Source organism: Hyla sarda, chromosome 2 (assembly GCF_029499605.1).
Source record: "Hyla sarda isolate aHylSar1 chromosome 2, aHylSar1.hap1, whole genome shotgun sequence".
Lineage (NCBI taxonomy): Eukaryota > Metazoa > Chordata > Amphibia > Anura > Hylidae > Hyla > Hyla sarda.
The window spans coordinates 255205720-255224398 of NC_079190.1; the positions used below are offsets into that span (position 1 = coordinate 255205720).

The 18679-nt window shown below is 41.8% G+C and overlaps 1 protein-coding gene across 2 annotated transcripts in view; it reads right to left on the bottom strand.

Moving 5' to 3' along the window:
• CSMD2 (CUB and Sushi multiple domains 2) overlaps positions 1-18679 on the bottom strand; it is a 1018208-nt gene that overhangs the window by 268505 nt on the left and 731024 nt on the right. The window contains exons 11-12 of one of the 2 annotated variants that reach the window (XM_056557006.1): positions 9277-9380; positions 9024-9136 (exon numbers count right to left, since the gene is read on the bottom strand). The exons of the other annotated variant lie outside the window; for it this stretch is intronic. Of the exons in view, the coding sequence (XP_056412981.1) occupies positions 9024-9136; positions 9277-9380 (217 nt within the window). The remainder of the gene's footprint in view (positions 1-9023; positions 9137-9276; positions 9381-18679) is intronic. 2 annotated transcript variants of the gene reach the window in all.

Consider the following 18679-nt stretch of genomic DNA (forward strand, 5'->3'; position numbering starts at 1 on the left):
GTAAGCTATTATAGGCCTCTATGTAATGCTTGCCTGATATGTTGTAAGATATTATAGGCCTCTATGTAATGCTGCCTGATGTGTTGTAAGATATTATAGGTCTCTATGTAATGCTGCCTGATGTGTTGTAAAATATTATAGGTCTCTATGTAATGCTGCCTGATATGTTGTAAGCTATTATAGGCCTCTATGTAATGCTGCCTTATATGTTGTAAGCTATTATAGGCCTCTATGTAATGCTGCCTGATATGTTGTAAGCTGTTATAGACCTCTATGTAATGCTGCCTGATAAGTTGTAAGCTATTATAGGCTTCTATGTAATGCTGCCTGATATTTTGTAAGATATTATAGGCCTCTATGTAATGCTGCCTGATATGTTGTATGCTATTATAGACCTCTATGTAATGCTGCCTGATATGTTGTAAGCTATTATAGGTCTCTATGTAATGCTGCCTGATATGTTGTACACTATTATAGGCCTCTATGTAATGCTGCCTGATAAGTTGTAAGCTATTATAGGCCTCTATGTAATGCTGCCTGATATGTTGTAAGCTATTATAGGCCTCTATGTAATGCTTGCCTGATATTTTGTAAGCTATTATAGGCCTCTATGTAATGCTGCTTCATATGTTTTATGCTGTCAATCACAACCGCAAACTAGTTTATTCTCCTTTTTAGCATCCAGTGGGTTAACAGGAACCATCCCCTCCTCTGCAACTGCTAATTCATGGCTAACGCTGTATACACATTATTTCCACCCTGTCCTTTAGCTTGCACTCCATTAAATTGTTCTGTTCATAGAGTTCAGCACCAGCCATCAGCAGGGAAAGATTGGAAAAGTGGGGAGGGGATGAGTTGGGAGAACACATTAGACAGAAATGCCCTTTAAATATTCAGCAAACATCCATTAGGCAGGTCAGGCTCTCAGGAAACAACTCTGGAGGTGGCACGCCTATAGCATGTGGACCTGGATGCTATTTGGATAATCTGCCAGAATTATAGAAGTAGCGAGAGTGATGATAAAAATAACGAGAAAGAAATCTTGAGAACAGTCCATATGAATAAAATGCCACTCCGCACCTATCAATACCGATGTGTGTGCAGTGATCGACCAGTTTATCTATCAGTCACATACCTGTCATCTCTAACAATCAATATTATTTATAGCATTCCAAAACAATCAGGATGAATAATGCAACAGAAGCATTTATACTTCTATGGAAAACACTATTTGTTTATCACATTATGCGTTAAATATTTAATATCTCTGTCATAAGCCATTTATTTCGACATGACAACAGTAAAAGCTGTACACAGTAAAAAAAATTGCTGTAGCAGCAGTCATTTTGCTCTTTTACCCTAAAAACTTAAAATTCCTCCTTAAAGGGAATATGTCACCAAATGTGATTTTTTTTAAATTTTTTTTTTAGAGGTTAAATAATTTTTTTCATTTTTCTAAAATATTTTGGGAAATATATTGTTTTTAAATGTACTTGTAACAAAATATGAAACATTTTAAATAACTTGTCATATCTCCCACTGTTGACCAGCAGAGGGAGCAAACATGAGGAATCTGGTGAAAGCAAGCAACTTGGCAGCTGCAAACTAGACCTTGCCCGTCTACCTTCCTCATCTGTCTATGTGCAAGGGGGGAGAGGGTTTGTAGTTTTTCAATTCCTCTGTCACCATTTTGTTGGTGTCTGAAGAGTGGTAAATAATAGACTAGATGTATCTTGATAGGCCACTGCTCCTCAGGTACTTCAAGAAAATGGCGCTCGCTCCACCTAGCCTGTGCTATGCACATATGCAGCAAGTAGCCCATGCTTATCTATGAGACACTCTCAGTCTTAACTTTTTTATGCCCTGTGCCTGCCAAAAAGCAACTGTGTAGGTGCTGTGAAGTGACACACCACAAAGAGGCTACAGTAATGGCAGTCCCAGTACATACTTTAATAATAAATAACATTAAAACTACATTGTCCTAAAACTAAATTCATAAATTAAGTGCTCTATGTTGATAGAATATTTTTATTCATAAAAAAATTCAAACGGTGACACTTTCCCTTTAAAGCGCAAGTCCAAAGTTGTGAGCCTACACGATCTTCAGCATCAGTGTGGGGAGACTCGGGTTATTCTGACCGTTATAGTTGCTTAGGCCACCGTAACATTCTCAGCGAAGTTCTGCACATGAAAACCATTCATCAGAATAGGGCTCTGTCTCTCAACTTTGGACTTGCGCTTGAAATACAAGTGAAATCTTATTATATTCTGTTGTTTTCAAGTTATCTTCATCATATATTTACAGTATACAGTATATCTGAAGCAGGGTGGCAAGCATTAGTAGCAATTATTAAGGTGCCCATACACTTCATATTAAAAGGGTACTCTGGCCCTAATACATCTTATCCCCTATCCAAAGGATAGGGGATAAGATGTCGGATGGCGGGGGTCCCGCCGCCTGCTGTCACGCCCCCTCCCATAGACTTGCATTGAGTGGTGGGGCGTGATGTCACATGTGGGCGGAGTCATGACGTCACAATATTCTGGCCCTGTGGTCGTCACGCTACACACTGGGAAACCTCCAGCACTGTGGATAGCTCAAAAAGGTGGGTGCATAAAGACAGATAGCGGAGGTCCCCAGCGGCGGGACCTCCGCGATCAGACATCTTATCCCCTATCCTTTGGATAGGGGATAAGATGTATTAGGGCCAGAGTACCCATTTAAAGTCTACTAAACTCACCAACTTAAGCAGGTTCAGCAACAGATAATTTCGGTAGAGAGAAATGTTGAGTGTGTTGTTTTTTTTACCGCGCAACCGTATTGTTCTGAGAGCTAATCCGTATAATAGAGAAAGCATAAATGTTTGGCCATGCTGAACGTTCACATGTATAGAGAGCATATGAACAGTCAGCCAATAGTTATAAAGTGAATGGCAGCCTTTACAAGTCCCATAATATTGCCACTAAGCTTTCTATAGCCTGAGTGGCTTATTCATCTTAATTATTTAACTGCCTTACTCTTTTGCTTCTCAGCTAAAGGAATTCTAGGCATGACTGAAAGATGAGGATGATCAGTGATCTCAGTCCTGTCCATTACATATAATTTGCTCTTTAAGGCTATGCCAATTTTGACATGGAATTTTATTTTACATATATTTGTTGTTTACCTTGAGTTGAAAAGGTAGGTCTATGTTTTTAGTAGGCTAGAGTTAGTTCTGGGAGCTCAGCTTTCTACTTACAAATGTACACAGCCTATGTGATTCTCCCCCTTATTACTGCCTTTTATGTGTGATGTGCCCTTCATGTATGCTCTCCCAACCCTCCACACTCTGAGATGATGTGTGCACTCTCCTCCTCCTCCCTAGAGAAAGAAGGGGGAAGTAGGAACCCCATTAGAAGCAGACACAGCTCTCTGACCTGAAAAGGTGAAAGACTTACACACACTTGTCAGATTTAATATGATTGGAAATTTTTAATGAAGACTATTTGAGAAGTGACTTTATTTTGTATTCAGTATTCAGTATTTTGTATAAATGTGTCTATAGCCTTTATGTTTTAGGCTTTTTTCACACAATAATTTTTATGGTGGTTTTGCTGTTATGCCTTTTTTAATTGCAGTTATAAATTTAACTATTCTTTAAAAATAAAAATGTAAATACAGCTTTACCATTTACGAATCTATGCTAAAAAAGTTGGAAAATGGTTGTTGGAAGAACCTATCTATTCGTTTGCAGAAAGATTGTTGAATGTAAGAGGCACTGGCTGAAGTCTTTATGTCTTTATAAAGCTATTAAACGGATCATTATCAGAATCAGATGCCTTCAAGAGGAGATACACTGCTTCAAATAACCAGGATCTCCATTCTCTTCAGGGTTAAGACACCTGCTTTTTCTAGTTTACAGGAGAGAAAATGCTTCCCCTATACCTTGTGCGGGGAAATAAGAGACAGTCATTAATTATCTGCGCCTTTTATATTTGTTTTATATCCAAGATTAAAAGAACATCTGAGGAATTAAGTTCTAAGCCTAGGAAATGCCAATGGCTCGTCCCCTCCCTACAATCTGGTTACAGGAGATTAGTAACTCAAACTACAAAAAAATAATAAAATAAACGCGAGGCGCTCCGACAGTCACCACGGCTGAATTCATTAGGGCTGCCGTTCACATTTAAGAGGAATCAAAAGGAGCAATGGGTAGAGCAGAATTAATTCTGATTAGAATGAGCGAACCTAATAAATTGAGATGTTATCCTAGGGCAATAGTGAATTTCCGGAGCCTGATAAAGTAACTGACGGACAAAAATAACATTTCCTACCTGTCTTTAAACTTTAGCCACTGGTTTATCTTCCTTTTTACAGGAGCTAGTCTTATTTTTACTGTAAGCATTGTGGACACTTTTGCTTTATGAGCCTTGTGACTGTCTATCTTTGTCAAGCACACTTTCCATGAAGATGTCACCATCTAAGCAGTACAGACTTCTGTATTATCTGTTTCTCAAATATTATTTTATATTGCTAATAAATGTAAAACAAAATGGTGTAGCTTTGTTGTGTTGTTTTAAAACTGTCCGGCAGTAGGAAGCTATGGCCGCACATCTTTTTTGAGCCTCATTCTAAGCCGTAAAGAGGAAAACATAAAGTAATTTATCAAGGCTCTAATCGACTTATATATTTACGATGTTGTGCACACAGAGTTGGCGAGTCCAGTCGGTGTTTTGTAGACATGATTTGAGCATAGTTTCCTAGGCACACAGTTTATGCACTGATTATGACGTGCAACCTTTATTGCACTGTTTTGTGCAATGATCACTCCACCTGGCAAAAGGAGCAGGCAGCCGACCTGGACTGACTGACAGGTACGTTCCGCATTAGCTCCATAAACATTAGGCAGCATTTATCAAATGACACAGGTATCAATGTCGACCAGCTGCATCTGGCGCACACTAGTGCATCGCACAGGTGAAATATATAATGCACTTTTTAATAAATGACTCCCAAAGTGGCTAAATAAAAATGGTGGAAAATAAGGTTTAAAGAACAGTGTGAGTCTTGTATACTGGTATTATTTACATCTAATTTAGGTTATGGGTTCTCATTCAACTAACTTAAGAAGAGACAGGACCAGCTACTTTTGTTTTAGACTGTCCATACTTGTATCTGTAAACTGTAGAGTGTTGCAGCAAGGGTGTAGCTAGGAAAGAACGGCAGTATACAAGGCATTGCAAGTCGGGGAAACGACAAGCCCCCTTTGCAATGGACCTCACAAAATAGTATGCAAAATATTACAAAAGAGTTAGGGTGTGTTCACACTGCGTTTTATGTTCATGTTTGTATTCTCTAACAAAGGTTAGAAACATATGCATGAACAATGACTTCTATGATGTAATAAGACAAATATCATTTTGTCTGCATTTCACTACTTTCTGTTTCATCCCTTTTTTTCCTGTTCCATATATATATATATATATATATATATATATATATGTGTATATATATATATATATATATATATATATATATATATATAGTCAAAAAACAGTAGGGAACCGGCACTGTATCAATGGATTTCAAGTCCCAGGTGTGTGCTCAGCTTATACAGGTTCAAACTCCAAACCTTCCAACGTAAATTCCAAAGCAGGAAGCGGCACTCCAAATTACAAAAAGCAGTGTGTTTATTCACCCATCAAGTCAATGCGACGTTTCAGCCTCACAATGAGGCCTTTCTCAAGCAGTGTATCTGTGTTACATCACTTCCTTATATATCATCAGAATTAGTGACATCATCAATTAATTTGCATCAATTAAATAGTGCAACATACAAATACAAGTGTACAAATACATTAGTGTCTCAATAAATATATTACAAGAGTATACAATATCCATATACAACATATACAAGTGCCGATCATCATTTCCACAAATATATACCAATAAGTGCGGCATGTAAACAAATATACACGTCATCCAAGGAGGTGGTCCCTCACCTTCAAATTGATGTGTCTCACCTCTGATTCGCCACTTCACCCATGCGTCCTCTGTTTGTAAACTAATCGGGTGCGCAAGTCAGGAAGTGCGCTGTTTCATAGTGCGCTCTTCAGTGACTTCCCAAGTCCCGGTCTCTGTATGCGCCCAGTGCATGCGCATTAGGCAAAAATGACCTATGTCTCCATGTAGGATGTGGGCAAGGCAATAACACAAGTGGTGCGCACACTCTATGTGCGATCATTCATTGGCCATCTTGAGACAGGGCAAATAGCCCATACACCATCATGATTGCCCAGAACGTTTTGCCTAACGTTCTGCTTGTTTGGTGTATTTAGGCAGAATGTTCTGGGCAATCATAATGATGTATGGGCTATTTGCCCTGTCCCAAGATGGCCCATGAATGATCACACATAGATTGTGCGCACCGCTTGTGTGTTATTGCCTTGCCCACATCCTACATGGAGACATAGGTCATTTTTGCCTAATGCGCATGCGCTGGGCGCATACAGAGACCGGGACTTGTGAAGTCACTGAAGAGCGCACTATGAAACAGCGCACTTCCTGACTTGCGCACCCGATTTGTTTACAAACAGAGGACGCATGGGTGAAGTGGCGAATCAGAGGTGAGACACATCAATTTGAAGGTGGGGGACCACCTCCTTGGATGACGTGTATATTTGTTTACATGCCGCACTTATTGGTATATATTTGTGGAAATGATGATCGGCACTTGTATATGTTGTATATGGATATTGTATACACTTGTAATATATTTATTGAGACACTAATGTATTTGTACACTTGTATTTGTATGTTGCACTATTTAATTGATGCAAATTAATTGATGATGTCACTACTTCTGATGATATATAAGGAAGTGATGTAACACAGATACACTGCTTGAGAAAGGCCTCATTGTGAGGCTGAAACGTCGCATTGACTTGATGGGTGAATAAACACACTGCTTTTTGCAATTTGGAGTGCCGCTTCCTGCTTTGGAATGTGTATGTATATGTATATATATATATATATATATATATATATATATATATATAAAGGTAGATGCGGCTGAAAAGGATTTATTCACACATATGTGCAGGGGACGTTTCGGCTCAATAATAGAGCCTTTCTCAAGCATGCCTGAGAAAGGCTCTATTGTTGAGCCGAAACATCGCCTGCACAGATGTGTGAATAAATCCTTTTCAATTTCACTCAAGTTGGAGTGCTGCATCTACCTTTTTCTATATATTACGTGGGAAAGGGTCTATTCCCAGAGCTGTGCACCCACGTGGATCTGGAATCCTTCACCACGGGGCTTCTCCATTCTATTTGGATATATATATATATATATATATATATATATATATATATATATATAAATCTTATGAAAGTCGATGGGAAAAAGGATTTGTTTTCAGCATCTGTTAACATACAGTATACTATTTTACTGATTTTACCTTTTTCAAGAGTAGAAAAATGTGTGTGTTAAAGGTAGACACAAAATGCTTTATGAACTAAATATTTAAATAAAAAACTAGAGGTTACATCTTAATCTTTGGCTCTTTTGTTAGTTTTAATATACTAAACTATTTGATTCTCAATTTTTAGCAGTAAAGTAGAAATGCTTCACTGTCCCTGACAATGTTTACTAAAGTAAGTATCCTTGTCCCTTTTGATCCCACTTACTGCATTGTGTTTTGTTAATGCAGAATACAACAGACGTTTCTCATAAGACCACCAGTCCAATAATCCAGTTTCAATATGTAATTTTCAACTGACTATAAATGATTGAATATTTTATTTTTAATACCTATGACTGTCAAATCAGCCTTTATATTGAGTGTTAGTTGGTTCTTTTGTCAAAGAACAGCTTTTCTACAATAAAATTGCTTATATTTATGGGTAAAGCGCAACTCAACTGGGAATAAGTATTAATGCTGTATTGTATGTCGACTGCCTAGAGTAAACATTTAGCCAATATATATGCTGTTTTCTTGACAGTCAAAGAGTTAGCTGTATAGATTTACAGAAAAAACATTAAGCCACCATTACCCTAAGGGGGTAATAGTGGTTTGCAAGTACTGGGATCCTTTATATTTAAGACAGTGTGAAGATGCCAGCAATGCTGCCTCGAGCAATGTTATGTTTGCTTTATCTTGAAACTTTTACTTATTAAAACTAAAGGTTTTATACTTATACTCAAGATGTACTTGGTATAAATCTACACTCAGGGCATCTTACAACGTCATGGCATATTACTAGGATATGATGTAACATTCTAACTAGTGAAGTTCCTATCTCTGGGATCACTACTACTAAGAGTTAAGAAGACTTATGTCCGGAGAGATAGAAGAAATCCCAGGATTTATTGTGTCCATTTGCATTGCTATCCATGGACCCCGCCCCCACTACAGTGCCGACCTATCTGTTTCTGTATTTTTGTCAGGAGTGAACCAAAAGTGGTTTGGCCCTCATTGAAATAAACATACTCTAGTTCCTTTTTGCCCATACCAAACCCTAAATGTATACTGCAGTAAGCTATGCAACCTCTTTGGCCATATATGCATAGACTTAAGCAAAATTCCTAAAAAAAAAATGCCTTCCTGGTGCAAACAGAAATATAGCAAAACAGCATATACTATTTCCTATTCTATAGATACTCTAGCTATGTGTATGAGAGAAAAAGTAAGATGTTGAAATAAGTTCTATGTTAATGCTTCATATTATAAGTTGCAGCAAACTGAACATTTAAGTAGTAGTAGTTTTCTATTTAAAATCTTCTTTTTTGAAAGTACGTAACAGAATATAGAAGAACTCCAACACACCTTCTGATTCAACAAGAAAGATAGAGGACTCTAAGTCACATAGTAGATCTGCTAAGAATAGAGCAAGGATGAAAAATAAGACCATTGTGTACTGGATTGAATGTTCTTTGTGTTTAGAGGCATGTCGATTCTTTTCTCTAGATGCTGAATAGAGCGGATGCTACATATGGTGAAACATCTGTGTACACATTGCACTTATGAGAAATCTCGCTTACCTTCATAAGAAGCCTTAAAACCCAAGCTACTCCCTGAAGAGTCAGTCCTGAAGAGAAGCCACATCTGGTGGTTGGAGCTCACTATCAGATCAGGAACGCTAGCACCCGTCAGTCTGTTGGAAAAGACATCAAATACGACAAGATCAAAACAAACTGATGTTTTACCACTCTTTATTAATATACTACTGATCTTTTGATAAAGAACAGCACATTTTTTGAAGAATAACATTATTAATGAATCCAGTTTACTTACACATAGAGTACAGACTTTTGGTCCTCTGCCTTTCCCCCATCTCCGACGGTCAGAGTGTCATACCCTCTTTCCAGCTCAAATTCTTCAAATGTCAACTTGATCACCTATCAAGACATGGAAACAGCTTAGTAAATGAGCAGCAACAGAACTTTTCGAAGGTTTCTATAAAAAAAAAAAAACTAAAATTGTTATAAATCTCTCTGGTAATGTTTGAAAAAGCATACTTGTTATCGTACATCCACAGGCCTTTGTCATGAACACTATATTCGTACATAACTTTCCTACTTGCCAGTTTCTATGTAACACAAAAAACCATCATACCCAATTTGCTGAGTTGGAATTGCTGGAAGAGATAGAGTAAGAGAAGAAAAATACACATACTAATTTTCAACTAAATTTGGACAAGACAAACACATCTCAAGCATTTGTGCCATTTGGAAAAATTGCAGTCTCAGCATTCAGTTCTCAATCTATCTCATTGCAGGACATGGGCTCCATTATAAGTCTATAGAGCCTATCTCTTTCAATGAGTCGGACTGAGTGCCGATCTGTGGAGAAGGCATTGCCCACTTCTTCCATCTATCTACAGGTGAGTGGGCGTCTTAGCACTGAGACCCAAATTGATCAAAACTTTTGACATGTCTTTGTGATTCTTCAAAAGTTTTATTTTTTGACAGTAACACTTTAAACTGTTAGAAAGAAATGTGTCCACCTTCTACTTCCAGTATAATAAAGACCACTTGATTTTAAAAATATATATTTTTCTACATCTGCCTTCACCTTACCTCTTGACATTTACATAGCTGCGATGAGTTGCATCTCAGAAGGTCTTTCCACAGGATACAAACCCAATTGCCTCAATGCCATTGTACATTTAAGTTATATTTTACAACAATAATCATAACATTGAAAATACTACATATATGACAAACAGTAACAAAGTATGTCATGAGCCGATTTTGTTGACAGGGTAAGTAGATCATGCCGATTAGGCTTCATATTGATGCACTGTATCCAGCATATACATATCTGTTTGTAGTTGTGCAGATGCTATCTAAAATATGAATGTATAAGTAAAATATGAAAATGGTGTTAATTTCTGGTGATTTATGGTCACTACCACACCTCTACCCAACTGGGACAGGAGTGCTTGCTGCTTGTGTAACCTCACCTTCTTTACGTGATCCTTGATGACTCCCAACATCTGCATTGGATAAAGTGTTGGCTGTGTAGAGGGGATGCCTCTTTATTCATTATGCATCCAACCTCCAGTAGCTCCATTGCAGTTGCCCATGGTACATATGCCCTTGATGTTAGGAGTTAAAGGAGTACTGCGGATAGGGGATAATTTTCAGACTCCCCACGATCTCCTGTACGAGGACCTGGCATTGCTGTGGCTCTGCACGTCTAAGGCTCGTCTTCCACCTCTCTGAGGTCGAGGACACGCCCCCCTCCATACATGGTAGAGATACATTGAGGGGGCATGTGAGCAGAGCCAGGGCCCTGTACAGGTGATTGTAGGGAGTCCCAGCGTTTGGACCCCCCCGTGATCAGACACTTACACCCTATCCTGTGGATAAGGGATACGTGTCTAGGGCTGCAGATCTCCTTTAATATGAAGAAACAAAAATCACTATTAAACCTTTTGCAGTTAGCTACACCGTTTGGTTCCTAGATTCCTGGTTCTTTAACAAGCAGAAAAACACATATGTAGTATATGTACTTAGTAGAGGGTTATGGCAGGCTTATACAGTACCAAATCAGAGAGTGATTAATCATATATCCTTTTTCTTGGTTGTTTTTTCTACACTTCTATCAGCTTTGCCTTCTTAAATTCTAGGATTTTTAAAGATGTGCTATTAAGTGAAGTGTGAAGATCGCCGTGCGTGACATTCATTCGTCAAATGTGCGATTTAATTAGCTGAACTAATAATGTGATCAGAAGAACTGCATGACTATATTATTACAGGCTAAATCAATCTACCGCACATCTAATTGCAAAGGAGGTATTATTAGCCAGCACTGGCTTTATACCGGCTAAAAGTTAGGTATAGCGAGGCAAATGATCGGGTTAGGTCAACAGAGGACACTTATCAAAAGTGATGCAAAGGAACGTAGATTCATGTGCACAGTCAACTTCTGGCTCTCATGTTATTGAGGCCCAGCTGCAAGCTGACTGCTCACTATTGGAAACTTTTTATTTGCACATTACTTTTGAGTTGTACGTTTGGTTACAGCTAAATGATTCCAGTAGGATACACTAGCATATTTTGAATGCTCTGTGCCTATGTTGGTCCCTTAGACTTGCTTGCCTCTCTGTGCCACTGTGTGAAACATGGCTGGATATTGTAAGCCTCTGGGACCTGACATTTCTACATCATGCTCACTGTACAACATCTCCAAGTGAACGAACATTTTGCTTCCCTCATCTGTACATCATCTGTTATTAAATTATTAGCACTTAGAAGCACCAAATCTGTCTTCCCTTTTATACCTCCCTTTGTTCAATACACACAGTTTAAAACACATGGGGGAAGATTTACTCAGCTGTGAGAGTGGCATCTTTTATTTTTTATTTTTTTTTACAAGTCACAGATTTTGTGAAACAATGTTTTATTTTTTTTTTCACAAAAATGTGTGCATTTTCAGCACCAAGGGCAGAGGGCTCAGAGCTGGCTTAAATTTTTAGTTTATACTTTATACATAATTTTAAGTGACATAATTTTAAATGCTGTGTTCTCACTCTACACCATCTCATTTTCTTCTGGCTCAGACTTTTGAAAATGTTGCGCAGTTTAAGCCCCGTTCCCTCATTTACCCCTTTCCAAAGGCCATGTCACACAAAAAGAAGAAAAAAAATTTCACATGGCGCGAACAAGGCAAAATTCTTTTGAAAATGTGTGCTGCGCCATCTAGTCAACCAAAAAAGTGGCAAATTCAGTTTTTAATTCCCCCGCAGTCCTATGCTACTATAGTAAGGAAATATCCCCACACTCTGGAGATGCTAAAGATTTGTAGCAGATTTATTTATTAAGATTTTGACTTCCCTTGACAAATTTGTAGCAAACCGGCAGTGTATCTGCTACATGTGAACATCCCCTATACAAGAATACATCATTCATTACAAGCATATTTTATAGCCCTGCTGAATATAGCCTTGCAGATGATCACAGCTTATGTATGTATTTTCTTATGTATTTTATTTTGGGTGCTTAAGAAATGTAATTGCTGTCTGTTAAAATACACACATTCAGAGCTCCGCAGGAATAAGTGACCTCATGTCACCGGCACATTTCTTAATCAATTCTAAAGTGCTGCAATAAATCCATAACCTAAAATACCTGTTTGTGCCTTTTCAATGTCCCATGGTAACTATTATCTGGGCACCTATATTGTAACTTGAAACGTTTGCAATTATATGTATTTTTAGAAAATGTTGCCACAGTTACAGCTAAAATCAAAATCAAATGCAGAAGTTAAGTCATTTTTCTTTATGCTCATAGATTCTGTCTTACTCTTCCAGGGTTTCCTTGTTACACCTGGCCACTTACCCTGGCCATGAGCGCACTGTCCCCCTCTCCCCTGCTGCCGGTGGGACTGGGATTCGCATCGCGGGATGTGCCCGCATGCGAATCCAAGCCAGACACTTACCTCGCTCCTCTGCTGCTTCTTCCTCTGCCTCTCAGCTCCGGTGCAATGATCCCCATTTCCTAGGGTGTGCGCGCGCCAGAGCTCTGAAATTTAAAGGGCCAGTACGCCCATAATTATGTGAAACACCTGACACTATTCTATAAGTCCCTGCACCTCCCACTCTTCCCTGATGGATCTTCAGTGCCAATTGCCTAAGATTACGCATTCCACACTCTGTTTGCCTTGCCCGTGTTCTGACCCTTCCGCTACGTTATTTGACTACGCACCTTTGCCGTCTGCCTTGACCTTTTGCTAACTCCGACTACGCCTCTGCCTCATCCTACTGTACTGCGACTCGACCAGCTGTTTGGTCGAGTCGTATCAGGGGTAGCGACCTGGGTGTCGCCTGCTGCAGCAAATCCATCCTGCCTTGTGGCGGGCTCTGGTGAAGACCCACTCCCCAATACGGACCATGTCATCAGCAACTCAGGTCAGTGGATCCACATCCAGCATCGTTACAGCAAGATCCGGCCATGGATCCCGCTGGGGTACCTCTGCCCGAGAATTCGGATCTCGCCATCATAGTGGCTCTTCAGTCGCAGAAGTTGGCCCAGCAGGTGAAGCAGTTAAACCAGTTGTCCGCCATGATGCAGCAGCAGCTTACTGCCCAGCAACAACCGCAGCAGCCACAGCCTCCTCCTGCTCCGGTAATACCTTCCACTCCAGCAGTCACCACAGGATCCAAGCTCCGTTTGTCACTTCCCGAGAAGTATGAAGGGGATGGCAAGTCCTGCTGTGGATTTGTGACCTACGGAACGAGCGAAGGTGGGCTTTGTTGTCAGTCTGTTAACTGGAAGGGCTCTGGCATGGGCATGGGCAACTCCGTTATGGGATTGCAGTGACCCACTCATCGCAGTCTTCAGGCTTTCCTAATGGAATTCTGAAGTGTTTTTGAACAACCTGCACAAGCTTCTTCCGCTGAACCGGCCTTGCTTAGCCTTTCTCAGGGTTACTCCTCTGTGGGCAGATATGACATTCGATTCCGTACCCTGGCTTCAGAGTTATCCTGAAATAATTAATCTCTGTGCGCCACTTTCAAAAGAGGACTCCAGCCATAATAAAGATGTCCTTGCTGCCTGGGAATTGCTATCTACCTTAAATGATCTTATACAGCTGGCCTCCGGGATTGATATCCGTTTCTCTGAGCGACGTGAGGAACAACATCAAGAAAGGGAGTCTGCACGACCTTGGCTCTTTCCTCACCTGGCACTAGTTTTCCAGCAACCACCGCAACCTTCTACATTGCCTCTCACAGTGGAGGCTATGCAGGTGGATCGGTCTCGCCTGACTCTGAAGGAAAGAACTCGCCGTCGAGCTGAGAATCCGTCTCTACTGCGCCAGTGCAGATCATTTCTTCAAAGATTGTCCTGTACAACCAGTCACAGGGAAACACTTGCTCCTAGGGTTTGTGGGAGAGGCCTCCCTCAGTGTGAACACCACCTCTCCACGCTTGAGTTTGTCGGTTCAGCTTTCTCTACCCTCTAAAGAGATTATTTCTGTTCTTGCCTTCCTGGATTCTGGTTCCTTGGGAAATTTTATTGATGCCTCCATAGTACATAGGTATCATCTGCCGGTGTCTCGCCTTTTGAAGCCCTTGTACATCTCTACAGTTAACGGAGAAAATCTGGACTGTACTGTGCTGTACCGATATCAATGCCGGTCGGAGTCTTGCATAAGGAGAACTTGTCCATCTATGTACTTCCTCACTGTACCTCTCATCTCCTGCTTGGCCTTCCTTGGTTGCAATCCATGCTCCACAGCTGGATTGGAAAACTGGAGAAGTTCTCAGTTGGGGACTTTATTGCAACAGTCATTGCATTCAAACTTGTCAGTCTAAGTGGGTGCCTCCTTTTACTCCTCTGCCCGGTTTGCCTTCATTTCTTCAGGACTATGTTGACGTCTTCAGTGAGAAACAAGCTCAAGTATTGCCACCTCATTGTCCCTATGATTGTCCTATAGACTTATTGCCCGGGACCACTCCTCCTTGGGGAAGAATTTACCCCCTGTCTGTTCCTGAAACTCAGGCCGTGTCTAAATATATTCAAGAAAATCTTCAAAAAGGATATATCAGGAAGTCATCTTCCCCTGCCGGAGCCGGATTGCTCTTTGTAGAGAAAAAAGAGGGTTCTCTGCGTCCCTGCATTGACTATCGTGGACTGAATAAAGTCACCGTCTTCCCTTGATCTCTGAGTTATTTGACCATCACCGTGGGGCGAGGATCTTCCCCGTATAAGACTCCGTGTCTTGAAATGGGACCATTCCTCTCTTCTGGCTGGTCATTCTGGAACTCGAAAGTCCTTACAGCTCATCTCCAGACAACATTGGTGGCCTAGTTCAAAGGGGTAGTTCAATGGTGAAAAACGTATCCCTTATCCTAAGGATAGGGGATAAGTTTCAGATCGCGGGGGGTCCGACCGCTGGGGCCCCCCACGATCTCCTGTATGGGGCCTCGGCTCGCTGGCCAGATAGCGCGTGTTGACCACCACACGAAGCTGCGGCCGACACGCCCCCTCAATACAACTCAATGACAGAGAGATTGCCAAAGGCACACTCCAGCTCTGCCATCGAGTTGTATTGAGGGGCGTGTCAGCCATCGCTTCATGCAGTGGAAAACACATCCCCTTCCCGTGGGCTGTCGGGGCCCCGTACAGGAGATCGCGGGGGGCCCCAGCTGTCAAACCACATGCGATCTGAAACTATCCCCCTATCCTTAGGATAGGGGATAAGTTTTTCACCACTCGATATCTCCTTTAAGACAGGATGTCGTTGATTTTTTCCGTTCCTGTTTGCTCTGTGCCCAGGATAAGACTCCTCATTCTAAACCTGCAGGTCTTCTACAGCCTTTGCCTGTTCTAGAGCTTCCCTGTATTGCTTTTGGCTTCATTACTGACCTTCCGTCTTCCGGAGGCAATACTGTCATTTGGGGGGTAGTGGACCGATTTTCTAAAATGGCTAATTTTGTGCCGCTGCCTGGACTTCCATCTGCACTGTGGTTTGCTAAACTGTTCCTTTGCCACATCTTCCGTTTGCATGGTTTGCCCTCACATATTGTATTCGACCGTGAAGTCCAGTTCGTCTTTAAGTTCCCTCAACCCAATGGACAGGTTGAGAGGGTGAATCAGGTCTTAGGAGACTATCTTCGTCATTTCATTTCTGCTTGTCAAGACTGGGTTGATTTTCTTCCTTGGGCAGGGTTCTCATACAATCATAAGAATTCTGAATCTACTGGAACTTCCCCTTCCTTCATAGTTTATGGACTTCATCTTCATCCTCCTCTTCCTTTATCCTCTTCTTCTGGAGTTCTTGTGGTTGATGAGCAAGTATGGAACTTTTCCCCCATCTGGCAGAAGACACGTTTTGCATGCTACGTGTCAAATGAAGTCTCAAGCGGACAAGAAAAGACATTCCCCTCCCAAGTTCTTTCCTGGTGACAAAGTCTTGTTGTCTGCCGCTTTAGAGTATCCAGTTATAAACTGGGCCCCTTGCTATCTTGGTCCCTATAAAATTAAGAAATATTTAAATCCTGTGGCCTATTCTCTCCATCTGCATCCTCTCTCCGGATCCCAAATTCCTTCCAAGTCTCCCTCTTGAAACCTGTCATCCACAACCGCTTCTCTAAAAAAGACATTTCACCTACTCCCATCTCCGGTACCTCTGATGTTTAAGTTGTTAAACCGATTTTCTGGACCGTGACCTACTCAGTAACCGTGACCTACTCAGTAAATTTCTGAACCGCAAAAGGGGGGGAGACCAAAGGGGGGGTACTGTTACACCTTGCCCTCCGGCCACTTCCCCTGGCCGTGAGGCCTGAGGGGCTGGGATTCGCTTTGTGGGACATGCCCGCATGCGAATCCCAAACCCTCACTTATCACGCTCCTCTGCTGCTTCTTCCTCTGCCTCTCAGCTCCGGTGCGCACGTCCCCGCCTCCCAGGGTGCACACGCGACGAAGCTCTGTAATTTAAAGGGCCAGTATGCCAATAAATATGTGAAACACCTGACACTATTCTATAAGTCCCTGCATCTCCCACTCTTCCTTGCGGGATCTTCAGTGCCATTTGCATGGGATTAAGCGTTCCATAATGTCTGTTTGCCTTGCCTGTGTTCTGACCCTTCCGCTATGTTATTTGACTACGCATCTTTGCCGCCTGCCTTGATCTTTTGCTAAGTTTTACTACGCCTCTGTCTCATCCTACTGTACTTCGGCTCGCCCAACTACCTGTGTGGTCAAATCGTATCGGGGTAGCGACTTGGGTGTCGCCTGGTGAAGACTCTGCTTCCCAATACGGCCCTTGTCATCAGCCTCTCAGGTCAATGGATCCACATCCAGCATTGTTACATTCCTGTTCCCACCATCCATATAGACTTGACTCAGTAGCATATGCAAGCAAGTAGTCTGTGTTTACCTGTTCTGGATACATCACACAACCATTGAGGCTGTACAGCAGGGGTCCTCAAACTTTTTAAATGGGGGGCCAGTTCACGGTCCCTCAGACTGTTGGAGGGCCGGACTATAGATAAAAAACATGAACACATTCCTATGCACATTTATATATCTTATTAGTGGACTACCCAGCACAGTTCTCCCCACATTAGGTTGGCAGTATAGATCCCCCACATTAGGTGCAGTATGTTCCCCCACATTAGGTGCAGTATGTTCCCCCACATTGGGTGCGGTATACTTCCCCCACATTAGGTGCAGTATAGTTCCCCCACATTAGGTGCAGTACAATTCCCCCACATTAGGTGCAGTATAGTTCCCCCCACATTAGGTTGGCAATATAGATCCTCCCACATTAAGTGCAGTATGTTCCCCCACATTAGGTGCAGTATGTTCCCCCACATTAGGTGCAGTATAGTTCCCCCACATTAGGTGCAGTACAATTCCCCCACATTAGGTGCAGTACAATTCCCCCACATTAGGTGCAGTACAATTCCCCCACATTAGGTGCAGTATAGTTCCCCCACATTAGGTACAGTATAGTTCCCCCTCATTAGGTGCAGTATAGTTTCCCCACATTGGGTGCAATATAGTCCCCCACATTTGGTGCAATATAACCGCCCACATTACGTTGGCAGTATGTTCCCCCACATTAGGTGCAGTATGTTCCCCCACTTTAGGGGCAATATAGCCCCCCACATTACGTTGGTAGTATAGTTCCCCCACATTAGGTGCAGTATAGTCCCCCACATTACGTTGGCAGTATGTTCCCCCACATTAGATGCAGTATAGTCCCCCCACATTAGGTGCAATATAGTCCCCCACATAAGGTTGGCAGTATGTTCCCCCACATTAGGCTGGCAGTATGTTCCCCCACATTATGCTGGCAGTATAATCCCCCACATTACGTCGTCAGTATAGTTCCCCCACATTATTTGTAATATAGTTCCCCACATTAGGTTGGCAGTATAGTTCCCCCACATTAGGCTGGCAGTATAGTTCCCAACATTAGGTGCAGTATAGTTCACCACATTAGGCTGACAGTATAGTTCCCCACATTAGACTGGCAGTATAGTTCCCCCACATTATGTTGGCAGTATGTTCCCCCACATTAGGTGCAGTATGTTCCCCCACAGGCATTCAGCCTCCAGCAATACAGTATGGCTGGAGGCTGTATACATGTGTACTGCCCCACTTCAGTGTTCCGACCACCGCTCCGGCAATAGCAGGACAGGAGGATCGGTGGTCAGAACACCGAAGCTGACGCGCCGCTG